General features: G+C 39.9%; 1 protein-coding gene and 1 pseudogene across 1 annotated transcript in view; both read left to right on the top strand.

Moving 5' to 3' along the window:
* Nucleotides 1–7344, top strand: part of LOC104855769 — a 10668-nt pseudogene extending 3324 nt beyond the window's left edge.
* An 11264-nt stretch (nt 7345–18608) lies between these two features.
* Pdxdc1 (pyridoxal dependent decarboxylase domain containing 1) overlaps nt 18609–24661 on the top strand; it is a 33557-nt gene continuing 27504 nt past the window's right edge. Inside the window, exons 1-4 of the mRNA XM_033758739.1 lie at nt 18609–18682; nt 19163–19228; nt 21462–21542; nt 23961–24107. Coding sequence (XP_033614630.1) covers nt 18633–18682; nt 19163–19228; nt 21462–21542; nt 23961–24107 — 344 coding nt within the window. The 5' untranslated portion in view covers nt 18609–18632. The remainder of the gene's footprint in view (nt 18683–19162; nt 19229–21461; nt 21543–23960; nt 24108–24661) is intronic.

Raw genomic sequence — 24661 nt, 5'->3', positions numbered from 1 at the left:
CGGGTGGCCGAGGGAACCCCGGCGGGTTTCTTTCGGGGCCGCCCTTGGGCTCTGCGGAGGTTTCTCGAGGGGCCGGGCCCATTCAGACGACTGGAGCCATCAATTTGGGCCCCAGAAGCGCCTAGAAAGACTTCGGTTATTCTGGAAACAGCTGCGAAGCTGTAGGTTTTTCTGTGGTTTCCCCTTGAGGAATTACAGAAGCAGTGGTTTTCCAACTTGAGCGTGCATAGGAATCACCTGGAGCCCCTGGTAAAGGTACAAATTTTTCAGTCCCCTTCTCGTCTGAATCTCTGAGGGGCGGGACTCGTTCCTGCGTGTTTAACAAGTTCCCCCACGTGATTCCGAGGCTGTAGCTTGCAAACACTGGGCAGGAACCTCTGGGATCCTGAAAAGGGTGGGTGCTCTGTAGATTGTGAATTAAGTTCCGGGTTTTGTAGCCTCTCCACACCTTTCAGGAGATCAGGAGAGACCTTGGCGTCAGCCCCAAATCCACCGGACTTAGCACCTTACCTTGGTCTCCCTTGAGGGGAACTAGTAACTTGATGTACCTGGCTGACTGCTTGCACGAGTGGAATGGGTTCTAATTGTCCCAGATTTAGGGCTTGGTAATGAGAACAGGTGTTTGGGTTTCTGCGTGCATTCCGTGCCTAACATTCTGACCTCCTTCAGAGCCCTCCTTTCCGTTCCTGCTTGGGATTCTACTTGCCCAGTTTGATACAGACCCTGTTTTTCCTACATTTGGAATTCAGGAGTAGTGCTACTGTTTAAGACTCGTATTAATATTGATCTGGTAGAAATAATATTCTTTTCAGAGCAACTGCTGTAGATTTACTTGTTTGACACCGCAAAGTTGAAGGTAGTAATTGTAGAAGTTGAGCAAGATGTCACCATGTGTACGTACGTGATGGTGTATCCTGAGTGGAAGACAAAGAAAAAGTTAATGTATTTTTCTTGAGTCTTCTGATTAGCACAGTGCCCACTTTTTTGGTACTTTGGGTTTCTTTCAAAATAAGTGGTTCTCAACCATGGAGCAGTCTTGTTTTCCAAGGGATGTTTGGCAACATGTGGAGATAATTTAGATTGTAGAGGGGCTGGGAATTGCTGCTGGTATCTAGTAGGAAGAGGCCAAATATGCTGCTAAACAACATTGCAGGGGAAACCGTCCACACGTCTGGCTCAAAACGGTACTGTTACTGATGGCTGAGGCTGAGAGACCCTGGTCAGGATCGTGTGTGTAACACTAGTAGTTGAATATAAAATGTCGTTAAAAGTGCCACCCTGTGTTCCTATTTCATATGTAAGTGGGGTGGGGTTTATGTCGTTTAATTAGAAACCTGAAAGAACTGGGGTGATCTTTTCTCCAAGAATAACTATAGGCAAATCTGAAAAGCACAGTGGGTCGGAATCTCACTGCATTACTTTCTGACATTTGATTAATAGATTATAGTGGTTGCTTCCTAAATGTTAGTTGATGATAAAAGTACTTTAACTCTGTAAAAAAAATTTAAAGGTACTAAAACTCTAGGATGCTCAAGATTGGAGCATTCACAAAAACTGCATTCGGGGGCGGGGAATGTAGCTCAGTGGCAAAGTGCCTGCCTGGCAAGCACAAGGTCCTGACTTCAATCCTTGGTATAAAAGAACCAACCTGCAATGAACTTTTAGGAATTCAGAACAGGTAGGCTGGAAGTTTCTATCTTAGACCAGTGTGAAAACTCTGAATGTAAGTGTTTTACAGATAAGATTGTATTTTATTTTTTTATTTCAAGCAGTGATGGAGAAACTGTACATGTAATGAATAATTTCTGGTAATATTAAGTGGGCAGAAAAGAAAGCATAGACCTCAGTTGAATTTTAATGACTTGTACTCTTAAAAATTGTTTGAATCAAAGTGAAACATTGTGTTATTTCAGTTTCTTTGAGGAATGGGCTATTCTGAGTTGAATTGTACATTGCTAATATAAATTTGAGAGCTATTTGAGCAGTTTTGAATGATTGCATTTAAACTGACTATGCATAATATATAAAACTACAGTAAACACAATGTTATTTGATATCTGCCCTCTAAAATCTCAAATAACATCTCTCACTCTAACATGTAGTATGCTGTCATCATTCAATAGAATTACTGCCTGCATTTCCTTTGGTCTAAATGTAATTCTGTACCCTGCCTTTTCCTTCGTTAATATGTAAATGTGCATACTGCAGTGTCAGCCACTTTTTTTGTGATTTACTTTTCTTTCACAATAATATCAGCTCTCTTGTATCCGAAATGAATGATATCTTAAGAAACCAGATAGGTTAATTGGGACAGGGAATTAAAACTAGGAGTGGAGGAAAAGGACAATAGGGCCCTATAGAATAATCTGAAGAGAGTTTACCGTACTATTCAAGTAAAAATTGCCACAGGAGGGCCAGGGATTTAGATCAGTGGCACTGCGCCTGCCTCACAAGCTCAAGTTCCTGAGTTCAATCCCCAGTACCGGCCAAATAAAGAAAAAAATGCCACAGGAAATTAGTCTGATGATGCTGATGATGCTCTTGGTAAATTATCCACCATATACACAACTACACTTTAGTAACAGTTTGTGCTTGTAAACCTTTTACGTGTTGCCTAAAAAAAATTCTTTCTTCCTGTGTGTTTTGTTTAGATAGGGTGTACTGCTAGGGATTTAGGTCAGTGGTGCCTTGCCTGCCTCACAAGCACAAGGTCCTAAATTTGATCCCTGATACCAAAAAAAAAAAAAAAAAAAAAAAGGTGTACTGTAGTTTGTTTTGCCTTTAATTCCATCCTTAAGCGCACACATGGAGCTGAGTTTCTCAATTTTGGTATTTCTGACATTTTGGGCTCATTTTCTATTGTGAAGTAATGTCTTATACATTGCAGCATATTTAGCATCTCTGACCACCATCTACTAGTAATTCTTCCCATAGTTCTGACAACTAAAAATGATGCCAGGTGGAGGCAACTGCCCCCTAAGGGTAGAAAGAATAACCTCTAGTTGAAAAATCACTAATTTAGAGAACCTGGAGTTGCACTCTGATTTAGGGAGCCGCATTTACCAACTTGAATGTAGATTAATTAAAGTTCAATAATGTTGATGTTTTCTAAGTTGTAATAACCACATTCCAGGTGTTCAACAGCCATATCCGGCTTCTGTCATAACTGGCAGCACAATTATAGATCATTTCCGTTAGCGAAGAAAGTGCTAACGGGTAGTTTAATTTACTTTTTTTGGGGGGGTACTGGGGTTCAAACTGTGGGTCTTGCGTTTGTGAGGCAAGCAGTGGAACCACTGAGATAAATCCCCAGCCCTAATGTACTATCTCTGAAGGAGGTGACTTGAACCTTGTTTTTACCTAAGTGATTACAACTCAGCTCATTTTAGCAGTTATTCTCACATTGAACTGCCTACCTGACAGCTCATGCGCTCTGTGTGTGTGTCTCTGCCTCTGTCTCCCCACCCCCCGTGCCTGATTTGGAAAATCTGTGTCACCTTAATGTTTTCAAGGAGAATTAGGAGCAGAATGAATAGAACATCCCTTATCATTACTTATTGTTAATGACTGCCAGCATTTCTATCCTTGCTCTTTAAAAAGTGTAAGAAAAGAATCCATCTTAGGCAGGCTTTCAATGATGAGTTTCTGTGTTTGCTGATGCAGAGCCCACTCTGGGGTAGAATGGGAGGACTTTTGTGTGGAGACAATAGGCTGTATTTTAGTTTTCATGTAAAGCTCATATCTCATGTTCTTGGGAAGCAAGGGTTTTACATACAGGTGCATGGTGGCTGTGGCAGTAAATGATTACCTAGTGCTGGCTGTCAGAGGAGACTGATAAGATTTAGCCAGTACAAAGTGCCCACTCCAAAAAATGTATGGCCTTGGTGATTCTTGGCTTATTCAAGATTGCAGAGGTGGTCAGTAGCAGAGCTGTTGGTGGTCCCTAGTCCTGTGTGTATTGTGTTACAATCCCAGATTTTAAGTTTATAATTATAGGTAGGAGTTGCTTGACTTTATTGTTGTTGGTCTCCACCTAAAGCAGAAACAGTTTGTTTTTCAGGGTTGAGGATTGAACTGAGGGTCTCATGCATGCTAGGCCAGTTGTGTCCCTGAGCGTCTCCCCCATCCTATTTGACACTTTATTACTGGCAGGTCAGGTGTGGTCAGATCCAGGTGCTGACAGACATAGAAGTATGTTCTACTAAGGGGCATATACATTTTTAGACAGTTCTTAACAAAGGGGTAAAAAGTAAAGTAACACAGGAGTTAAGAAACAAGCTGGGGGATACATGGAGTGAGTGGCCAGAAACGATTTTGTGGAAGAAATTCTTTAGGTGGAATATTTAGTTCAGAAGTATGCTTTTTTTTTCCAAGAGTTTTAGTTGTAAATGTAGATTTTTATTGTGTAGGTGTGTGTATGCGCACATTTAATTTTTTTGTACCGGGGATCAAACTTGGGACCTTGTGCTTGCAAGGCAGGCGGCAGCACCACTGAGCCCTAGATTTTTATTTTATAATTTGCCTCGTTGGTAGTTTATAAATTGTGATAGGAAAACTATTTCGTCCTTTAAAGTTAGATATAAAAATGAGGTAGTGCCTCCAGTCACATTGAAAATGTCCAAAAGTATCTTTTAAAAATTTTATTTGTTTAGCTGAAATTAAATTCATCCCCTGCAAGCAGAATTCAGGGGCCATGCCATGATAATAATATTTCAAATGTTTGGCTTGTATTTACTAGAATCATTGCAGTAGCTTTTGTCTTTTTTGTTTTGTTTTAAGCTTTGCTGCAAATGTTAAATATTAAGCTACCTTAAAAGTTAGCGGTTAGGGCCAAGGATTTAGCTCAGTAGAGCTGCCACCTGCCTTTCAAGCATAAGGTCCTGAATTTGATCCCTGGTACCAAAAAACAAATGAAAAGAGATTAGATAGTGTTCAAGATCTATCTTTGGGCTTTATTTCTGTGAAAAATCATTCTAAATTACAAGTAACTGAAACAGATATAGAGTAACTATCTTTTCTTTTTGTGGTACTGGGGATTGAACCAAAAGCTACTGATATACATTGCTGATCTTTTGTTTGTTTTGTTTTTTTTTTTTTTTATTAATTTTAAGAGGGTTTTCTTGCTAGGTTGCCCAGGCCTTGCTTAAACTTGTGATCTTCCTGCTTCAGCCTCCTAGTATGCAGGAATTGCAGATGTGCACTACCACACGTAGAAAGAAGCAAACTTTTCATATAATTATTTTGCTGTTACAGAAAGGTAGAAATTGCAAAATTAAGCCTTTACTTTGAAGTTACTGTTCTTGTACATTACAAGCAGAATATTGGCAGTTTCACACAGTTCAAATCTAAAGGTCTGAAGATCCACACAGGCTTCAGGAACTGGTTTCCTTTCCTCAGAATTCACCTCTGGTTTTGTTTTGTTTTTTTGTTTTAGTACCCAGGATCAAACTCGGGACCTTATATTTGGGAAGCCGGCAGTCGCACCACAGAACTAAATCCTGGGCCCTCATCTCAGTGTATTTAAGATAAGTCTGTCAGCTGAGCATGGTAGTGTGTGACTGTAATGCCAGCCCTCTAGAAGACTGAGGCAGGAGGATAACAAGCTCAAGCCCATCCTGGGCAAATAAACAAGACCTAGTCTCTCTGGTTTTGTCCTCTGCAGTGCAGCTCCTTGCCACTGGCCTGGCCCTGAGCCGCCTTCTGCCCGCTGGGCCCTGTCCTGGAGAGCTCTGGCCTGACTGGCCAGAGCTGCAGCCCAGGGACCTATTGCCAGGCGGTTGTTTGTCTGGAGGTGGGGCCCAGGGACGCAGAGACAGCACAGCACCGAGGTGCCAGTGTAGATTTCTTGGATTCGGGCAAGTTTACTTTGCTGTGTGAGAATGCACCAGACTGGAGGTTAGCAATTTGTAAGGAGGTAGTAGTAACATATCTAATCGTGAAACTGGGAAAGGCCAGAGCTCTCGGATCAGGAAAACATGCCCCTGCCGAAAACAGATAAATCCAAATAAAGTTCACTGGGATCAAGTATTTGCTGGGCTTGAAGAGCAAGCCCGCCCAGGCAATGATGAAAACTAATTTTCCTGGAGACCTTGGCAGTCAGCGACAAGCTGTCCAACAACTAAGAGACCAGCACTCCAGTAGCCGTGAGTTCTGCACCTTCTGGTGACAGTGAGGGTGATGAAGACAGGACCACACAAGAGGAAGTCTCTTCCCACACATCAGAGGAAGATGGCAGGGTGGTCAAAGTGGAAAAAGATTTAGAGAATGCAGAATAGCCTGTTGGTGGGAACAAAGTAGTAGAGCATGAGGTCACAGAGAATCTGAATTTGGGCCCCTTGCTTGAACTTGCCAGTGTCCCCTCTGTCTGCTAGACTGTGGGAGTCGGGAGCAGCCGATTGTTCATATATACCAGCATACTGCAGCAGTGGTGAGTGCCAGGAGCTCTGTGTATCCTGTCTGTGGATGAGCCCTTAGCTCCCCAGGGTCACTGGGTTGGCACCTTCTAATCCACTCAGGACCAGCAGTCTGACTGTGCTGTGTGTGGAGCCCCGTCACCAGCCATGTTACTTTTAACAGTGAGAAACTTCCTGAAATACTTACTATGGAATCCTGACCCCCAGTTGACAGTGAGGGCCCCTCCAGTGCTGAGGGGAAGGACACTGCTTGTGGAATTCTGCTTGTGTATAACAACTGTACTGCCTACCAGACCCCCAGTGTATGCAAGTGGGCCTTGCATCCAGAGAATGAGCCTTTAGAAGTACGGTTGCAGAAGCTAGAACGAGAACCTACAGCTCAGAAGAGTCGGCGGGACAAGGAGACCCCTGAGTGAGTGGCACACGAGGGACCCTGAAGCCAAGTGCCTACAGCGCATGCAGGAGACAGATGAGCAGAGACACACTGCCTGCAGCGAGATCGGGAGGCCATGAGGCTGAAGCTGGCCAGCGAGACCCCAGAGAAGCGGCAGACCAGGCTCATCCGAGAGCAAGAGGCCAAGGGGCTCAAAGAGCTCAGTTTGGCCAGGACCCTTCTGCCATGGCTGCCTTCTCAGCTGAAATGAACTTTTTCCAGTTGCCTGTGAGTGGGGTGAGTTGTACAGCCAGCCAGCTTCTGGGCAAGATGGCCTTTTGAAGAACACAACAGGAGCCCTCTGCACTGAACCCCTCCTCCTGTCTGCCCCCCACCTAAGCTCACAGGGCTCAGTGCTTCAGGTACCTACAAGGCCATCCTTGGTGCCAGAGGCAGGCCTGGTTTGCTTCAGTTGGACCTGTGCACCCCTTGCATGTGGGAGCAGGATGGGTGGGATCAAGAGGGACCCAGCTCTAGGTACCCAAGACAAGGGAGCAGGCACTCCAGAGAACTAGACTCCCTAGCCACTGCAGCAGCCAGGCTTATGGGACTATAGGGCCCAGTGCAGCTTGTGAAGTTGTGTTGTGAGGGCAAATAAATTAATTTTATCTTTTAAAAAAAAAAAAAAAAAAAGACCTAGAGTCCCCAATAAGGAGCTGGGAACTCAGCTCAGTGCAAAGGCCCTAGGTCATTCCGTGGTATCAGCTGCCAATATTAGTCCTATGTAATCCCAGTGCAATTTTGGAAATGATGCTAATAAAGATAATTATCTTCTCTCTCCCCCTCCTTCCCCCCCTTCCTCTCACCCCCTTTTTGTGCTGGGGATGGAAGCCAATGCCTTGAGCATGCTAGGTAAGTACTAATGGTCTCCATCCCCAGCTCAAGAATAATAATCTTCATCTTTCTGATTTGATTGCCTATTGCCAAGTTTGCCTACTAATAAGCCACAGCAACACTTAAGTTAATCTCAGTGAAAGAGTTAAATCTAATTAGTCTAGCGTGCTTCTCTTTAAGCAGTTTTCTTTCTTATCTGAATAAGTGTGTGATTGCAGGTAAGCAAGAAAGGTTTTGGAAATGAAGCTTGCTGATGTGTTGGTATCTTTTCCTCTGTGCAGTTATCTGGAAGCATTTACTCATGGTATGTCCTAAGTGAGTGGATTTTTGAAGCAGTGATCCATAGGAATACTTTTTTATGAAACTTAGTCTTGGAGCTGTAGCATTTCCAACATGTATCTCAGAAGTGATTTGGTTGTGTTTTTCCTCCTTCCACATATTGCTATCTGTGACTGAGGTTTGACATATGATACTTATTTTGTTGCCTTATTACCTACAAAATTTTTTTACCACATTTATGTTTTTTGCTGTTTTCTTTTTTTCTGCCACTTGAAGAAGCTGTAAGGTTAAATACTAATATAGTTACATTTCATCCAACACTTGCATATCCTTTTTCAACTTGGAAAATTATGATGCACAGAGTCCAAGGTAGTTGAAAATTTGAAGACGTATCCAATTCTTAGAAGAAAGCATAAGTTATTTTTTTTTCTTCTGGTACTGGGAATTAAACTCAGGTCCTTGGGCTTGCGAGGCAGAACCACTGAGCTAAATCACCAGCCCTTAAGTTTTAAATTAAACACTCTTACTGAAATCAGGCAAAATACTTAACAAATACAGAAATTAAGATTCCAGCAAGATAAGCCAGATTGGCAGGTCACCACTTGAAAAATTACCATCTTTTTCTCGCATCCTTGACTCACAAGGAATAGTTGTGTTCCTGGGTCAGTTGCTGCCGTGTACTTGTTATTGCTTCTTGGATACAGTAGGCAGGTAGTGTTTTAGGTACTTATTGATTAATGCAGACAGCAGGTGCTGTTTTCATCCTAAGAAAAATACATAATTATATAATGTGAAATAGGAAGAAAAGGGCCAAAGGTGTAGGGGAAGTGGGAAAGGTAGGGGAAAGGAAATAAGGGAAAATATGAGAAATAGAAAAATGGAAATAGAGTCTTTGTAAATAGGGGAGGGTGGAGGGGGTGAAGGGAGGGCAGGGGGATGGGGAAAAAATGAGAACCAAGATCTGTCATGTAAAGGTACAAGATCCCAATGATGAATGTAATTGTACTGTGTACTTAAAAAGTACCAATAAACTCAAAAAGAAAAATACATAATTTAGGGGGAGATGGATGTTGAATGATTACCACAGTACAGGACTGACTTTATTGGGTTTTTTGGTTTGTTTGTTTGTTTGTTTTGTTTTTTGAGACAGGGTCTCACTATGTAGCCCAGGCTGGCCTCAAACGCATAGCGATCCTCCTGGCTCAGCCTCCTGAGTGCTGGGGTTATAGATGTGTGTCACCATGACTGGCTGCTTGATTGTTTAAAAAGCTGTGGAAGGCAAGAGTAGTTGATGCTGTTAGAAACAGCAGTTTGGAGTTTTTTCCTCATTGGTTTGATCATCTGAAGAAAGGTTGTAATTTTTACACATTTGATATTTATGGTATAAACTAGCATTTGATAACATCAGCATCGCTGTCGAATATGAACAGCTGGTTTCTTTAGTTTTTCTTCATTCAGTGGCCCTAGAGCCTCCTCCAAATACGAATATTCCTTCCCTGAAAAAAACAATTTATTGAAACCAAAGTAGTATATACTTTTTTGGAGGGATCTAGGCATTGAACACAGGCAGGGCCTTGACTACTGAGCTGTACTTCCAGCCTGTGTATTTCTGTTGTGAATTATTATTAGATTTGGGGTGAGGGGCTCTGGATATTGAACCTAGGGCCTTATGTATACTAGGTAAACACTCTACCGTAGCCCAAGCCTGTGTTTCCCAAGAAGCAGTTATTCATATTACATCTTTGTGAACTTTGCCATAAGTGTACCACCTATATCGTTTACTTAATATTTTATTTTAAATTGACTTTAAATCAGTTCAGCCACTTTTTTGTTTAAATTAATAGGATTTATATAAAACAAAATACCCATTTTAAATAAATATATTTTCAAAGTTGTGTACATTCGTATAACAACCAGCATGTTTAACATAGCAAATGTTTTGTGAGCTGGGGATATAGTCCAGTGGTATAGAGTGCTTGCCTACACACACTAGGTCCTGGATTCAATTCCCTGCTATGCAAAAAGAAGGCATGGAACATTTCTGTTTCCCCCCAAAATTGCAGTGTGTCCTTTTTTGCCTCCTCTATTTTCTGTACTATCCATTGACCATGTCTGCACACTCACCAGCCACCTTTTTTTTTTGTTTTTTTGGTACAGACGGTTGAACTCAGGTACTTATGCTTGCAAGGCAGGTGGTGGAACCACTGAGCTAAATCCCTGGCCCCAGCAGCCACTTTTTTATTGTCATTAACTTGGATTTGTGCTATTAACAGTTAAGTCTCTGAATTCAGGGATTTGAGGTTATGTTTTTTCCAATTCATAAAAATAATTGTGTACTTTCTTTAAAAAGTCACTTTGGTTTTTTTGTTTGTTTGTTTGTTTGTTGAGACAGGGTCTCACTACGTAGTTGAGACTGACCTGGAACTCACTGTGTAGTCCAGGCTGGTCTCGAACTCATAGTGTTCCTCCTGCCTCAGCCTCCAGAGTGCTGGGATTATAGGCATGAGCCATGACGCCTGGCTAAAAAGTCACTTTGGTAAACTGGTTTAACTGAAGAAAGTAAGTGTAAGAGCTTGATTGATCGTTTTTTTTTTTTGTTTTTTTGTTTTTTTGTTTTTGGTCTTTTGAGACAGGGTCTCATTATGTAGTTGAGACTGACCTGGAACTCACTATGTAGCCCAGGCTGGTCTCGAACTCACAGCGGTCCTCCTGCCTCAGCCTCCCGAGTGCTAGGATTGCAGGCGTGCACCACCATTGATTGATCATTTTTGAAAGCTGAGAAAATTGTAAAAGTGGTTGTAGTTAAGAAATTCCCAAATCTTAAGCCCTGAAGTCCCCTTTTATTGTTTTTAAGAAATTCCCAAATCTTAAGCCCTGAAGTCCCCTTTTATTGTTTTTTTCTATTGCACTTTCCACTTTTGAAAAGTTATGATAAATACCTTCTTAGTAAACTTTTTAAAATTATTTCTGGGCACAGTAATGCCTGCCTGTAATCTCAGCTACTCAGGAAGCTAAGGCAGGAAGATCACAAGTTTAAGGCCAGTGTGGGCAACATAAGGAGATCCTGTCTCAAAATTAAAAGGGCTGGAGATGTAGCACAATGCCAGCATTGTTTAGGTTCTCAGTTCAACTCTAGTATTGCTAAGAACCACCCACCAGCCCCAGTTGTTTATTCCATTAGTAATTGCAAATACCCATTAAAATGGTGGGGTGTTAGTTTTTCAAGATGGGTTGCATTCTATATGTGGAATGCCAAATCAGTTTAACACATTGAGATTGACACTTTTCAAACAGTGGCACAAGAACAAAGTATTAGATTGGTGTAATCCAGTGTTAACCTCATGCTGAGTTGATATAATTCTAGTCAAATGCAAGTATTAGTGATTTTTCATTTATATATGCAGCCATACTCCAAATAAATTCATATTTTCTTTTAGCTTTTTTTTTGACAAGTCAAGAATTGCTCCCTGACCTACTTTACTACTTTAACCTGCATTTGATTCTTGACTTTTCTCCCCTAACATTTAAATTGTGAGACTGTCCAGTAATTTCAGCATGACATGTAATATTTCTTTTTCTGTTAGTGGCAGGGTATTTTAATACCCCTATACCTAAAGTTGTGAAAATCACGTGCTATGAAAATGATTTTTTAAAAAGTTCATACAGGGATGAAGAGTAGGGCTTGTTTTACAAAATGAGTTCTTTCAAAGTTTCAGTTATGTTACAATTTGCATATAATTGAGTTCTCATTGGGAGCCTTGAATTCCCATCATGCATCTGCTTTAGATGATATTGTAGCAAAAATACTGAATCCACTCCATTACACAGCAGAATCATCCATAACTGAAGTGTAATTTATAAATTTGCAACCAAAGAGAAGTGTAATTGTTTCTAAATTCTTAACAATGGCCATCTATCAGCTTTTTGATTAGATAATATTTTGTTGAATTTTTATGGTTAATTATACCAAATGGTATAATTGCTACAAGCCTCTTTAAAGCTAAGGGACTTAAGTTGATCTGAGGTCTTACAAATCCAATTGAGAAGTCTGCCTTGGTTATAGCTCATTTTCCTAGAAACCTCCAAATACTGCATTCACATATATTGCACCTAAATTGGCTTTCTTGGGGTTGGTAGGAAAAATCTTGGTAAAGAAACAGATTAAATGCCAACTGGCCTCAGGGGAGTGGTTGGAAGCTGTTGACTTTTCTGTTAAAACATTTGTTTCTAGTAGGCACCAGAATTTTATCAGGTCATTTCACTGAAGATTTAAATATAGAAAAATGTATTCTTTATTTATGGGTAGGAAAAGAGTTAAGTAGCAATATTGCAAGACCCTACAGTACCGAGACTGATGATGCACTGCTTTGAAATTTTATGTTTTCTTTTATTTCACCTTATAACTTTTAAACTACCACCACCACATAAATTTTCCCTGGACTTCGCCAGGTCGAATAATGGCCTACAATCTGAAGTAAATGTTTAGTTAAGGGTAGGGTAATGTACATCCTGGTTTGCCCAAGACCATCCCAGTTTATACCTATTGTCCTGGTTTAATTATTAATAGTATCCCCTTTTACTCTTTTTTTCAAATGAAGTTCAATCTTTAACCAACATTTCTTGTCTACTTACTATATGCTAAGCACAGCAAGTGTAAAGATGAAAGAAGCATGAATCATTCCTACACTCAAGAAGCAATACAATTAAATCCAGTTCCTTGTTTCTGTCTCCACAGTATTAGGTTCATAACTCAGTTTTAGCTTACAATATTACAATGCGGTTATCTATTTGGTTTTCAGTTTCCCCTCTAAACTATGAACTTTTAAAACTGTTCACTTTCATATTCCTGAAGCCTAACGCACCATCTGGAACTGACTTGTTAAATTGAACTAAATATACCGTGAGACTTAGTCATGTAAACAGTGACCTGAATTGTGTGACAAGTGCTATAGTAAAGATACGTTTTGTTCCACGACAAAAGGAAATAATTCGTTTTTCTCTGGGGCAAGCAGGGAAGGCTGTGGAGGTGACACATGCACTGATAGTGAATCCCCGTAAAACTTGAGTGGAAGGCTGTGAGATGAAGAATAGTCCAACCAGAGGCAGTGTAAAACTGCACAGCAGCTGTGCACAGTGATACAGACCTGTGATACCAGCACTTTGGGAGGCTAAGTGGAGGATCACAAGTTTGCGTTTTTTCCCTCTCATGTTGTGTATTTTATTTCAGACTTTTTGCATTGTTTTTTATTGCTACATTTTAGATATACATAATGATAACATTCATCATACAGAATTTGTAACTATACATGATACGTGTTGCTTTTTCCTCCCCCCCATTTGACCCCTCTTCCCCTTATTTACAAAAGCTTTGTGTCCATTTTCTCCTTCTTTTCTTTTCCCTTCTTTCCTTTCCCTCTCCCCCCTCCCTTGTTCCCCTTCTCATTTGAACATTTTCTTTCCATTTCCCAATATCTCATAGATTTTGGTCCTTTTTTCTTTTCTTTTTTTTTGGTACCGGGGATCGAACTCTGGTCCTGGTACTTGCCGAGGCAGGCGACAGAACCACTGAGCTAAATACCTGGCCCAATGTTGGTCCTTTTTGAAAAATAAATATTTTTATTGTCAGACCAATGTAAGTTTCTTAGTTTATTTACACTTTCAATTTCTCACAGCAGAGAAACAATGTAGTATTTAAATATCTGTGTCCAATTTATATCACTTAGACTCTCAAGGTGAATCCATTTATGTAGAAATGTCTCAAGCTTATCCTTCTTTATGGCAGAGTAATACTCCATTATATTAAAAAAAAACACATCTTTATCCATTCATTGTCTGATGGTCATTTGGGCTGTTTCCAAGATTTAGCTATCACAAACTGTGCGTCTATAAACATGGGTGTGCAGGTATCACTGTGGTGTGCTTTTAATTCTTTTGGGAAGACATCAAGAAAGGGAATAGGTGGGTGAAATGGAACCTCAAGTTTTAGTTCTTTTGGGGAATCTCTACATTGATTTCTACAGTGGTTGCACCAGTCTACACTCCCTCCAACAATGGAGAAGGGTTCTTTTTTACCAACAGCCCTGCCAGCATTTGTTGTTGGTTGATATCTTGATAGCAGCCATTCTTTCTGAAGTGAGATGGAATCTCTGTGTTGTTTAAATTTGCATCTCTCAAATGACCAGTGATGTTGAACATTTTTACATTTTTACATTTTCACTTCTTTATCTGAGAAGTGTCTGTTCATTTCAGATGCTCATTTTTTGAATGGGTCTTTAAATGTGGGGAGGGTCTGATTTTTTTGAGTTCTTTTATATATTCTCAATATTAGTCCTCTGTCTGAGGAACAGCTGGCAAAATTTTTCCCACACTGGCGGTGATCTCTTCAGTCTATTGGTGGTTTCTTTCCTGTGCAAAATCTTTTTAATAAAATGAGATCCCAATTATTGATTCTCTTGTGATATTTCCTGTGTGATTGGGTTTTTTTTTTTCATAAAGTCTCTGCCTACACCAATGTCTTCAAGAGCTCTACGTATTATATCTTCCAACAGATTTAGTGTTTCTGTTTTAATATTTAGGTCTTTGATCCATTTTTTATTTTAGTGCACAGTGAGAGAGTCAAGTCTAGTTTTAATCTTTGGCATATGGAAAGCAAGTTTTCCCAGCACTATTAAAGAGAGTGCCTTTCTTCCAATGAAGGTGTTTGGCTCCTTTGTCAAAGATAAGGTGGCTGAATATGTTGGGAGCTGTTTTTGCATCTTATAATCTATTCCATTGATCCTCGGTTGTTTTTTTTGCCAGTACCATTATGTTTTTATCACTGTAGCTTTGTAGTATAATTTCAAGTCACAAATTGTGATGTCCCCTGCCTTGAGAGGCCCTGGTTTCAATTCCTAGTACCGACAAATTGTGTCTGCTGGTTTCACCTTCTCTGTTGCTGAGAGAACCCAGCTCTGAGATGCTGCTTTCTGTTCCTCCCATCAGTGGTCGCAAGTGGTTTATAGATGCTTGCCCAATAAAAGATGTACTATGCTTATGGAAGTACCACCACTCAAATGTAAACACCAGTCCTGATATTAAGATGTCCCTGTAAGTGCCACATAGAATTTGGTGTCAGTGAATTTAAAAATCCTGTCCCTGCCGCCAAGTGCTCAAACAGCCTCAGAGCGTAAAGCAATCCCAGCCCCTGCCAGCCCAGCCCACAGACGCTCCTTCCAGCCCAGAGGTGGGCTTAGGCCATGAGCGGGGGCAGAAGGAAATTCTGCAGCAGCCGTGAGTTCACCCAAGTAGTTCCTGTCTGCCAGCCTGCCACTGCCGTGGGCCCCTTTTACTCCTAAAAATGCTCAAGTTTAGATAAGTTTATAGTCATCCAGGACAGACATTTTTCCCTATGTGGACAGTCATTGTTTTTTCCTGCATGAAAACATTCATCAAGTAAAGGTAATCTTTAAAATCAGATTTTAGTTCTGAGTATGATTTGCGAAAGCAGAGCTTCATTTTTGAACGCAGTTACTTTATTTACTTATTTGATGAGAGTGAGAAGTGGTGTCTCCTAGTACAGTGGTGGCAAACCAATGGCACACATGCCGCAGCGGCACACAGAACTCTCTTTGGGGACACAGGAGCCAAGTGACCCCTTCCATCGTTTGCATGCATACAACAGCAAAGATCACGTTAATTGTGCAAAAGAATACCAGTTCAAACTTTTACGTTTCGATTAAAAAGCCATTTCATTGAAAGCTCTGTTACTATTTTTCTTTTAAGACAAAGATGTTAATTTTTTTTTAAACTAAAACCTTGGTATTCAGGTTTAATTGTAGTATTGGCACTTTGCAATAGATAAGTGGGTTTTGGGATGCAGTTTTGGTACTCATTCTCTAAAAGGTTTGCCATCACTGGCCTAGTTCTGTAGTTAAAGAATCCTGGTTCTGCACTAATAAAGACTTTTAAGTTTTGGCTGTAAAGCATACTAACTGTATGGTTTTGTGTTAATTAGGAAGTAATACATGTAAAGGGATTAATTAGCACAATGCCTGGATTACAGTAGGCAGCCCAGTGGTAATAGTTACAAAGGTTTGTAAATCTTACAAAATGCTTTTTCTGTGGCAAACCTTGCTTGGTGCTAAGGAATATAGAAATTGACATTGTTCCCAAGAATCTGACACAGAATACCATTTCTCCCTTTACTGTCTCTTTCTGTATACTGAATAATAGGCATTTTAGACGGTTTAATTTTTATTCATTAGTGTCTGGTTCTTGTCCTGCTATTGTATGGTAACACTGATCACACAGCTACCTTGTCTGGTAGTGTAACATACTGAGGATATGAAATGTGAATAAGAAAGTAGTGGCTTCCAGCAGTAGCTGCTTATGTAGTCATGGATTTTAGTTTTAAGGAACCAACGAATAGTCAACTTTTCTTAGAGTACTCCTTGGCTTAAGAGCTTGATACTATCCTGTAGCTGGATAAGGCTTCATGTTTTGGATTATCCAGTTAGTGCAACAACCATACTAGGATCTACAGCATTAGCGTCATATCGTATTCACATTTAACCATCAGTGTTACTTTCCCTACTCCCACCCCCCAAAAGAAAGAGCAAGAACAACTTAAACATAGGCCTGTCCACTCAGTGAGAAACTCAGGTGGGAGATGATAAATCTGCCTTTTTACCTCCTGCCTTTCACAGTGTAAGCATAAGCATCTAGTTATTACATATGATTCTAGTGTTTCTGGATTCATACTGTTTGTGTAGAGTGACTTCTAAGTCAGCTGTTTTGTCTGATCTCTCCCTGACCTCCCAGTACTGGGAATTGAACCCAGTGCCTTTGCCGTGACTACATCTCCAGCTCCCACCCCGCTTCTTCAGATTTTAAATTTTGAGAGGAGGTCTCACCAAGTTTCTGAGGCTAGACTTAGAATTTGCAATCCTCCTGCCTCAGCTTCCCAGAGTGCTGGGATCACAAGCACATGCCATCACCTTTGGCTATCTTGTCTGTTCTTAACTGGGGGGAAAAATGCATTCTAATCCTATAGGGAAAATTAGCGGGATTGCACTTATTCACAAGTGTTGATACCCAATGCTGAGAATGGAACTGACTTTGAACCCTTCATCCTATAAGAGAAGTCAAAATTAGAACAAACCCAAATGTGTGCCTTCGAGGAGTTCAGGATCTTGTTGGGGAGGATGTCTGTGCTGGAAAGAGCAGTCATAAAACATTTCACAGTAAAAGATGTAAGAAATCATGCAGATATATGGCAGTAACATGTCAGAATGGCCCCAGTTTTATGAGGTATGTCCCATCATTCCCATAATGCAACCTTTTTTCAGAGTGAATATCAGGAAAGAAGTCTAGATATTTGGTTTAGTAAAAAAAATGGCACCAGTCTTATTAGAGGGGATGTAAAAGAGTGGAAATGCTTTTATTTTGAAATATTGGTCATTGAGTAGTTAGAGATAGAAGGCTCAAAGATGTTCATTTCAGAGAGAACAAGGATCAGAGGCCTATGAAGCTTAGAAATGAGGATGATCATGCAAAACTTTATTTTTCCACTGGGCCAGATAGTAGCAGACAGATTGGCGTCTCAGGAGTTGAGGATAATAAGGAACATGACCAGCAGACTTAGGAGTTAAGATAAATCCTCTGGTCCATTAGCTGTTCCTCTTCCTAACTCATAATTACAGTGCTGAGATTTCTTTCTTACCTATCTTGTGGTTACATTTAGTGATGGATTTTATTGAAAATACCTGTTAAAAAATGAATTTTCTATTAAAAAATCATAGTGGCTACGGCTACACGATTATTTGTGAGAGTTAATATGATATAACAGAGGCCAGAAGCAGGAGTCAGAGGCCCAGGCTTTGGGAACCATGCTGTCATTTATTAGCCTGGTGAACACCAGCAAATCTCTTCACTTCTTTGTCTTAATTTCCTCACTTCACTGTACTTTCTCTGTCTGTCTGTCTCTCTCTCTCTTTCCAATACCAGGAATCAAACTCGGGATCTTGCACTTGCCAGGCAGATGCAGTGCCGATGAGCTACCGATCTGGCCATGTACTTTGTCTTTTTAATGAAACTTTACAAATTAAGTTTTACTCAAATCCCTACATATAAACAACACTTAATAGGGGTTAAGAAGCTAAAAACCTAAAGATCCCACCTTTTTAAACGCCCCCCCCCAAAGTTCTTCATGGGAGCTGAGGCTCAGAAGAACCCTGCAAAGATCTCATGTGATGCTTTCGGTGGAAGAGTGGTTGCCTAGTGTGCCCCAGACCTGGGTTCGTCCTCAGCACCTGCCTCCCCAAAGCTTAACATTTTCGGATTGGAAAGAGATGTATCATGCTTTAAAGTGATATCTGTAGGGAGTAGAGCTGGAGGATTTTTACTTTTTATGTTATACTTTTATATGATTGGAAATTTTGTATGTGTTCTATAATCTTTGTATTTTATTACTTATTTATTTATTGGTACCAGGGATTGAATTTGGGACCTTGCACTTGCAAGACAGGCTGCGGCACCACTGAGCTAAATCCCCAGCAAATCTTTGTATCTTATAATAAATCTAGAAGACTTGGATTTGCTCTTTCTGGGTGAATTATATTGCAGAAGTAATACAGGAGAATTAAAAGTTAGCCTTTTTTTTTGTTTCCCAGATAGCAGACCCCACATTAGCTGAAATGGGGAAAAACCTAAAGGAGGCAATGAAGATGCTGGAGGGTGGTCAGAGGTAAGTGCATAGGCAGAGGCCACTCTGCCTGCCAAGGTCTGTTCAGCCTGTTTGGGAACTGGTGGCTCTGGTTTCCTTCTGTTAAGGACACCTTTTAACTCCCGAATGCCGTGGATAGCTCCTGCTGACTTTAAAATTGGTATTTGTCTCAGCAGAAGGTACTTTTTAATTAAAAGATTTTGAAATTGAGGGTAAGAAGGTATAATTGTCCTGTTTCTTAAATTGTATTTATGTAGTATATTAATTTGAATCTGTAAATTCTTCTTACTATACATTCAGATCATACAGTGCATCAACTGAGAAATGGGTTGAAGTATTTTGTCATGTTCTTTTCTTTTCATGAAACTCCGACTGCCCAAAACTGGGGTCTGAGATGTGATAAATGTGTTCTAAATCCTACATCAGTCACTAAGAAGTTCTAAATAATGTCTCATATGTACATGTTCAAGTTAATATGATAATTTTTTTTCTTTACATTAGAAGAATAGAGGAGGAAAAAGCAAAGAAGCTTTTATCAGAGGATATTCCAGGGCCACTCCAGGGCAGGTAAGTGACAGTGAAGATTAAAGGTGTAAGATTTTTACCATCTCCCTTACGTGCAGTTCTAATTTGAGTGAGCTCAAAGAAAATTTAAATATAGTTCTGTGCAGTGTAACATTAAAAAATTAAAATGCCATTAGGATTGATAATGCTGAGCCTACCAGCCTCTTTCTCTTTCCCACTCTAAACTTAATCCAGCCTCGTGACTCAAAAGCCATGCACAAATTTGTAATTACAACTGGAGCATCAGTTCATCCTTGAAATTGTAATATATTCAATAGACTGAGTTTTATTGTGAGATTTTTAATTTGGTAATATTTATAATTTTTATAATATAGTAAATGAAAATATCATCTGTAACATTGATTGGCATAAACTGGGCGTGGTAGCGCATGCCTGTAATCCCAGCACTCGGGAGGCTGAGGCAGGAGGATCGCTGTGAGTTCGAGACTAGCCTGGGCTACATAGTGAGTTCCAGGTCAATCTTAACCTACAAAGTGAGACCCTGTCTCAAAAAACCAAAAAAAAACAACCAAAAACATTGCTTGGCATAGTGATTTAATTTTTGGCTACTAAAGCAAATCTGTTAAGTTTTTGTGGTTTGAACTAGCAGTGGTGGGGAGCAGCTGAATACAGTTTTCACAGGATGTTCACAGCCAGTCTGGAATTAAGGTCTCAGCCCAGCTTTCCTGAGACAAACATTTTTTTTCTTTTATAACCAGGAAACAGCTCTTAGGTCAACAGTACAACTTCCTTCCATTGTATGTTGACCTGCATATGAATTGTCCAAGGTTACAAGGAGAAGGTCACAGTGTGCCAGTCAGTGTGACATCTAACATAACATAGCCACCCCTCAAAATAAAATAGTCACCCCTACGTGTAGCATGAATTGAGCTGATTTAAAGCCCTCTAAGCCGGATGTGGTGGTACATGTCTGTATTTCCAGTGCTTGGAGCTAGCTTGGGCTACATAGTAAATTCAAGGCCAGTTTTGACTAAATACCAAGGCTTCTAGGTGTGGATTGCTTTCTACAACTCAATATAGGAAGCAAATCCTATAGATCTCCTTAAAAAGAAGAAATGGTTTAAGTTTTGTTTTTTCTTCTAATTCCATAGAAGTTTACCTGGAAGAGATATTCCCAAAAACATACGTAATCTTCAGAGTGATGGCGCATTAAAACCAGTAGTTAGGAGTATTCACACTGCTAGTGTCAAACATCTGAGACCACTCATAGGCAGGTATAGGGTTAAGTCCTTCCCAGGTGCTGTCTGGTTTCATCCTCACCTTTCTGTGATGTGAGGGCTTAGCAGGTTGGGATAGCCCATTCAAGGTCCTGAGGCCAGCACCTCAGTGTTCCTCCTCCTCATTTGAAGGTAAGCACTTGGGTGAGGATGGGTTTTTAGCATTGTTTTGACAGTACTTCTCTTTTGAAAGAGGACATTTTTGTGAGTCATTTTCTTTTTAGTAGAGGTAACATTTTTACATCAGTACATAACAAGTTGCCTTGCTTTTGCTTACTACTTTAGCCATTTGAATTAACATAATTTTCTGCCTCCCTGAGTGATAAGCAATTAGTAACATGCTGGATAGAAATGAATCTGTTTACATTCTAAGTGGATCTCAAGTTTTCCAGCTTGCTGGAAAAAAGTCAAAAGTCCTTTTCTAATCACACTTATTAAATATTCTCTGTATTCCAAAATTCAAATGAGCTGGTATAGAAATAATTGCTGGTGAAGTTTTTAAAAACCAAACTCACGTTTAGATAGAGGAGTTAATAGCAAGTAAGGCAATCAGAATTCAGTTTAATTTGAATTCTATTTATTACTATATATATAAAATCTTTTTTTTTTTTTTTTTTGGTTAACGGGAATTGAACTTGGGTGCTTGCGCTTGGGAAGCAGGCAGTGGAACCACTGAGCTAAATCCCTGGCCCCAATTTGAATTTTTTAAGGTTTTGTTTTTTGGTACTGGGAATCAAACTTGGGTCCTTGTGCTTGTAAGGCAGGCAGTGGAACCACTGATCTAAATCCCCAGCCCTTAAATTTTGTTTGTTTTTTAAGTATCTCAAGATACCTCCTTTATCATGTAGATACTCAATTACAAACAAGTCAGAAGATTTACAAAATGTGGTTCGAATGGGAGCAGTAGTTGGGGTGGAATGAGGAGGGGTGTGTGTGCAGAGATGAGACTATATGTGTACATTTTTCCCACCAGTCCATCAGCTCTTTTTATTCTGCAGTGGACAAGATATGGTGAGCATCCTGCAGCTGGTCCAGAATCTGATGTATGGAGACGACGAGGAGGAGCCTCAGAGCCCCCGGTAATGGAGGTGGCCTGGCCTGCAGCTCCCCTGTGAAAGTCTGCGCGTTCTCACTTTGAGTAGCAATTATTCTGCAAGTGACTCTCATAAGAAATTGCATTGCATGTCATACTAAGATAATGCTTTCTCTTTTCAGAAATAATTTCTGTATTTTAGGTAATATATTTTGTAAAAGGAAGACATTTACTAAAATTAGGTCCAGCCAGGCATGTTGGTACACGCCTGTAATCCTACCGCGCAGGCAGACGCATGAGGATCGCCATGAGTTCAAGGCCAGTGTGAAGTACATAATGAGACCCTGTCCCAGAAAAAATAGTGTTTCAATAAATAAGTAAATAAAATTAAGCCCTGTAGTTTTTATGATATGAGGTCCTACCAAAAGGGGCCACCAGAAGGACTGGAAAATAAGTTCTATGTGCTTTCCCACTTGTGCTTGCTGGAATTACTGCAGTTTGATTGATGACAGTCTACATTGTCTGGGAATCATCCAATTGTGTTATTTATTCATCTACTTAGCTGTCTTAATTTCATTTTGTCTTTAATTTTAAAAATTTCTGTAATGTGTTCTCCTTGTTCAAAATTCAGTAGATAAAAAAGGGTGTACAGTTTTCCTTTCTGTCCCTGATTCTCTTCCCTGGAGATTCAAAGTTACCGGTTACAAGCAAAATGTCCATGCCCACCTCTCCAGAACGTAAATAATATATGCCTGTGGGCAGCACCCTCCTTTTTTTCCCACCTTATCTTGGAATTTCTTTGCATATCAATATAAAAGGAGCTTTTTCTTTGAAAGGTATTTAGGTTTACTTTGAATGATTGGACTCCTTTCTTTAGTCTCCTATTCATGTTTTACTGGAAAAAACTGCTGCGGCTAGTGACTTTGGCTGTGTTGTTTGTTCTCCTTTTCCCCTTCCCTTTCCCATCCTTCCCCTCCCTCCTCTTCCATCCTCTCTTCTTTCTCCTCTCTCTCTCTTCATGTCTCTTTCTTTTGATAGTGGGGACTGAACCTAGGGCCTTTACACTGAGCTAAATCTACAGCTGTGTTCTGAGACCAGATCTCACAGAGTTACTAACTTGCCCAGGCTGGATGCAAATTTGTGATTTTCCTGCCTCAGCGTCTCAGAGTGCTGAGATACTAACATTCTAGACATGTGTGATTTCTTAGAGAGGCAAATGTGTGGAGGAGGGTGAAATCTGAGAATTACGACTGGGGATAAGGTAGTATGTGTATTTGGAATTTCAATAGATAGTGCTAAATTTTCCTCCTTGCAGGTACGCCATATATGAGAATACTTCATTCCCATACCTTTGCCTGCAGTGGTGCTATCAAACTTAAGGATCTTCAACAAATGAAAATGTTCTAGTGAGATATTTCAGCATAATTTAAAATCACTTTTTCTTTTGAGCCAGTTTAAGTGTATTTTTGTATATTTTAAGACTTAGAATATTTTAGGCCAGGGATTTATTTAGCTCAGTGGTGCTGCACCTGCCTTGCAAGCCCCAAGGTCCTGAGTTTGATCTCTGGTACCAAAAAAAAAAAAAAAAAAAAAAGACTTACAGTATTTACATTCCCCTTTTTGTGAACTGTCTTTTGCTCCTTACCCTATTTGGATCTTTATCTTTTTCTTATTATTTACAGTTAATAGTTGTAACTTATTTTTTTTATTTATAGTTTTTCTTTATAAGAGAAATTGACCATTTTAATTTAATATAAAACAAAGAAGTACTTAACTCTCCTTGAATATTCTGTATTATTTTCAACATGCCTAATGCTAGAAATTGATCTTTAGTAATTCTGTAAGAGGTGTTTTCTGCTCATTTTACCCTCTGTATATTTTTGTTTTGTTTTAGTTTTAATTCAAGGATTGGAGCCTAGAGCCCAGTGTGTGGTAGGCAAGTGCTCCACTACTGAGCTTTAGCCCCTTGGCTCCTTCTACTTCTTAAAGCTAGCATTTAATTTTTAAAATATTTTAAGAGGAAATTATTCGAAAGTAGTTTGTACATGCTCAATAAGGGATATTTATTTTTTCACTTAAAGACTTTAAGATTGAGAAATACTTCTTTCCCAAAAGCTACAAATCTTCTCTTCAAAAACTTTTGAGTACTCAATATATATACATATATATTTTTTTGTTTGTTTGTTTTGGTATCAGGGATTGAACTCGGGCCCTCTTGATTGCAAGAGAGGCAGCGGAACCACTCCCTGGCCATTGAGGACTCAAATTTTAACACTGTATTTCTCCCAACTTTGAGTACCTTATATACATTGAGTTTTCTGAATTTTGCCACATTTCTGCCCTCTGGGACTTGAAGTGGATTTCAAGCCTACCAGATTTCTATGGAACCTTGTGTCCCTTAAGTTCTGTTTTTTATTCTTTGACTCATCACATTTTTTTTAATCTAATGAATTTTTATTAACAGAATCCAGAATATTGGCGAACAAGGTCACATGGCTTTGTTGGGACATAGTCTGGGAGCTTATATTTCAACTCTGGACAAAGAGAGACTGAGAAAGCTTACAACTAGGATACTTTCAGACACTACCTTATGGCTGTGCAGAATTTTCAGGTAAAGACATTAGTTTACTTTCCTGCAAAGATTATTTATGAGTCAAATACAGGGATCTTTTCTGTGGAGCTTACTGGGCTCAAATATACCATTTGTTGAAGGGTTGCTTATCTTCCCAGTGCCTCAGTTTTATCATCTGTTAAATGGGGAGAATATTAGTATAGTTCATGGAATTATTATGTGGATTGAACGAGCTAATGAATTGATTATGTAGAGTTCCATAGTGTCAGTGTTTACTTTTGGTTATCCTCCTGATTGTCCCATGTCAGTAGGAGATAGAGCATTGACTTGAATCAAATACTTTCATTGTATTCTTCCTCCTCTAGGAGATTGAGAAGAATAAAAGCCCCGAGTAGATTGTAATAAAACCAAACATTAGCCCAACGAGCGTTTTGGGCAGCTTTATTTAGTTTGGATGTTTGAGGACAGAAACTCTGCTGACAGTCATGCCTGTGTTTCCAGTGCTGCCCTCATCAGCCAGAACTGGGATCTTTAGGCATTTTGTATCCAGAGGATTCCTAATCTCTACTTGTTTTCCATACTTTTTTCTTTGG

The sequence above is a fragment of the Fukomys damarensis genome, unplaced genomic scaffold (genome assembly GCF_012274545.1).
Source record: "Fukomys damarensis isolate Sample0158 unplaced genomic scaffold, DMR_v1.0_HiC HiC_scaffold_34, whole genome shotgun sequence".
Taxonomy (NCBI): domain Eukaryota; kingdom Metazoa; phylum Chordata; class Mammalia; order Rodentia; family Bathyergidae; genus Fukomys; species Fukomys damarensis.
Note: the sequence above shows the minus strand (reverse complement) of the source record. Positions and strands in the feature narration are given on the sequence as shown.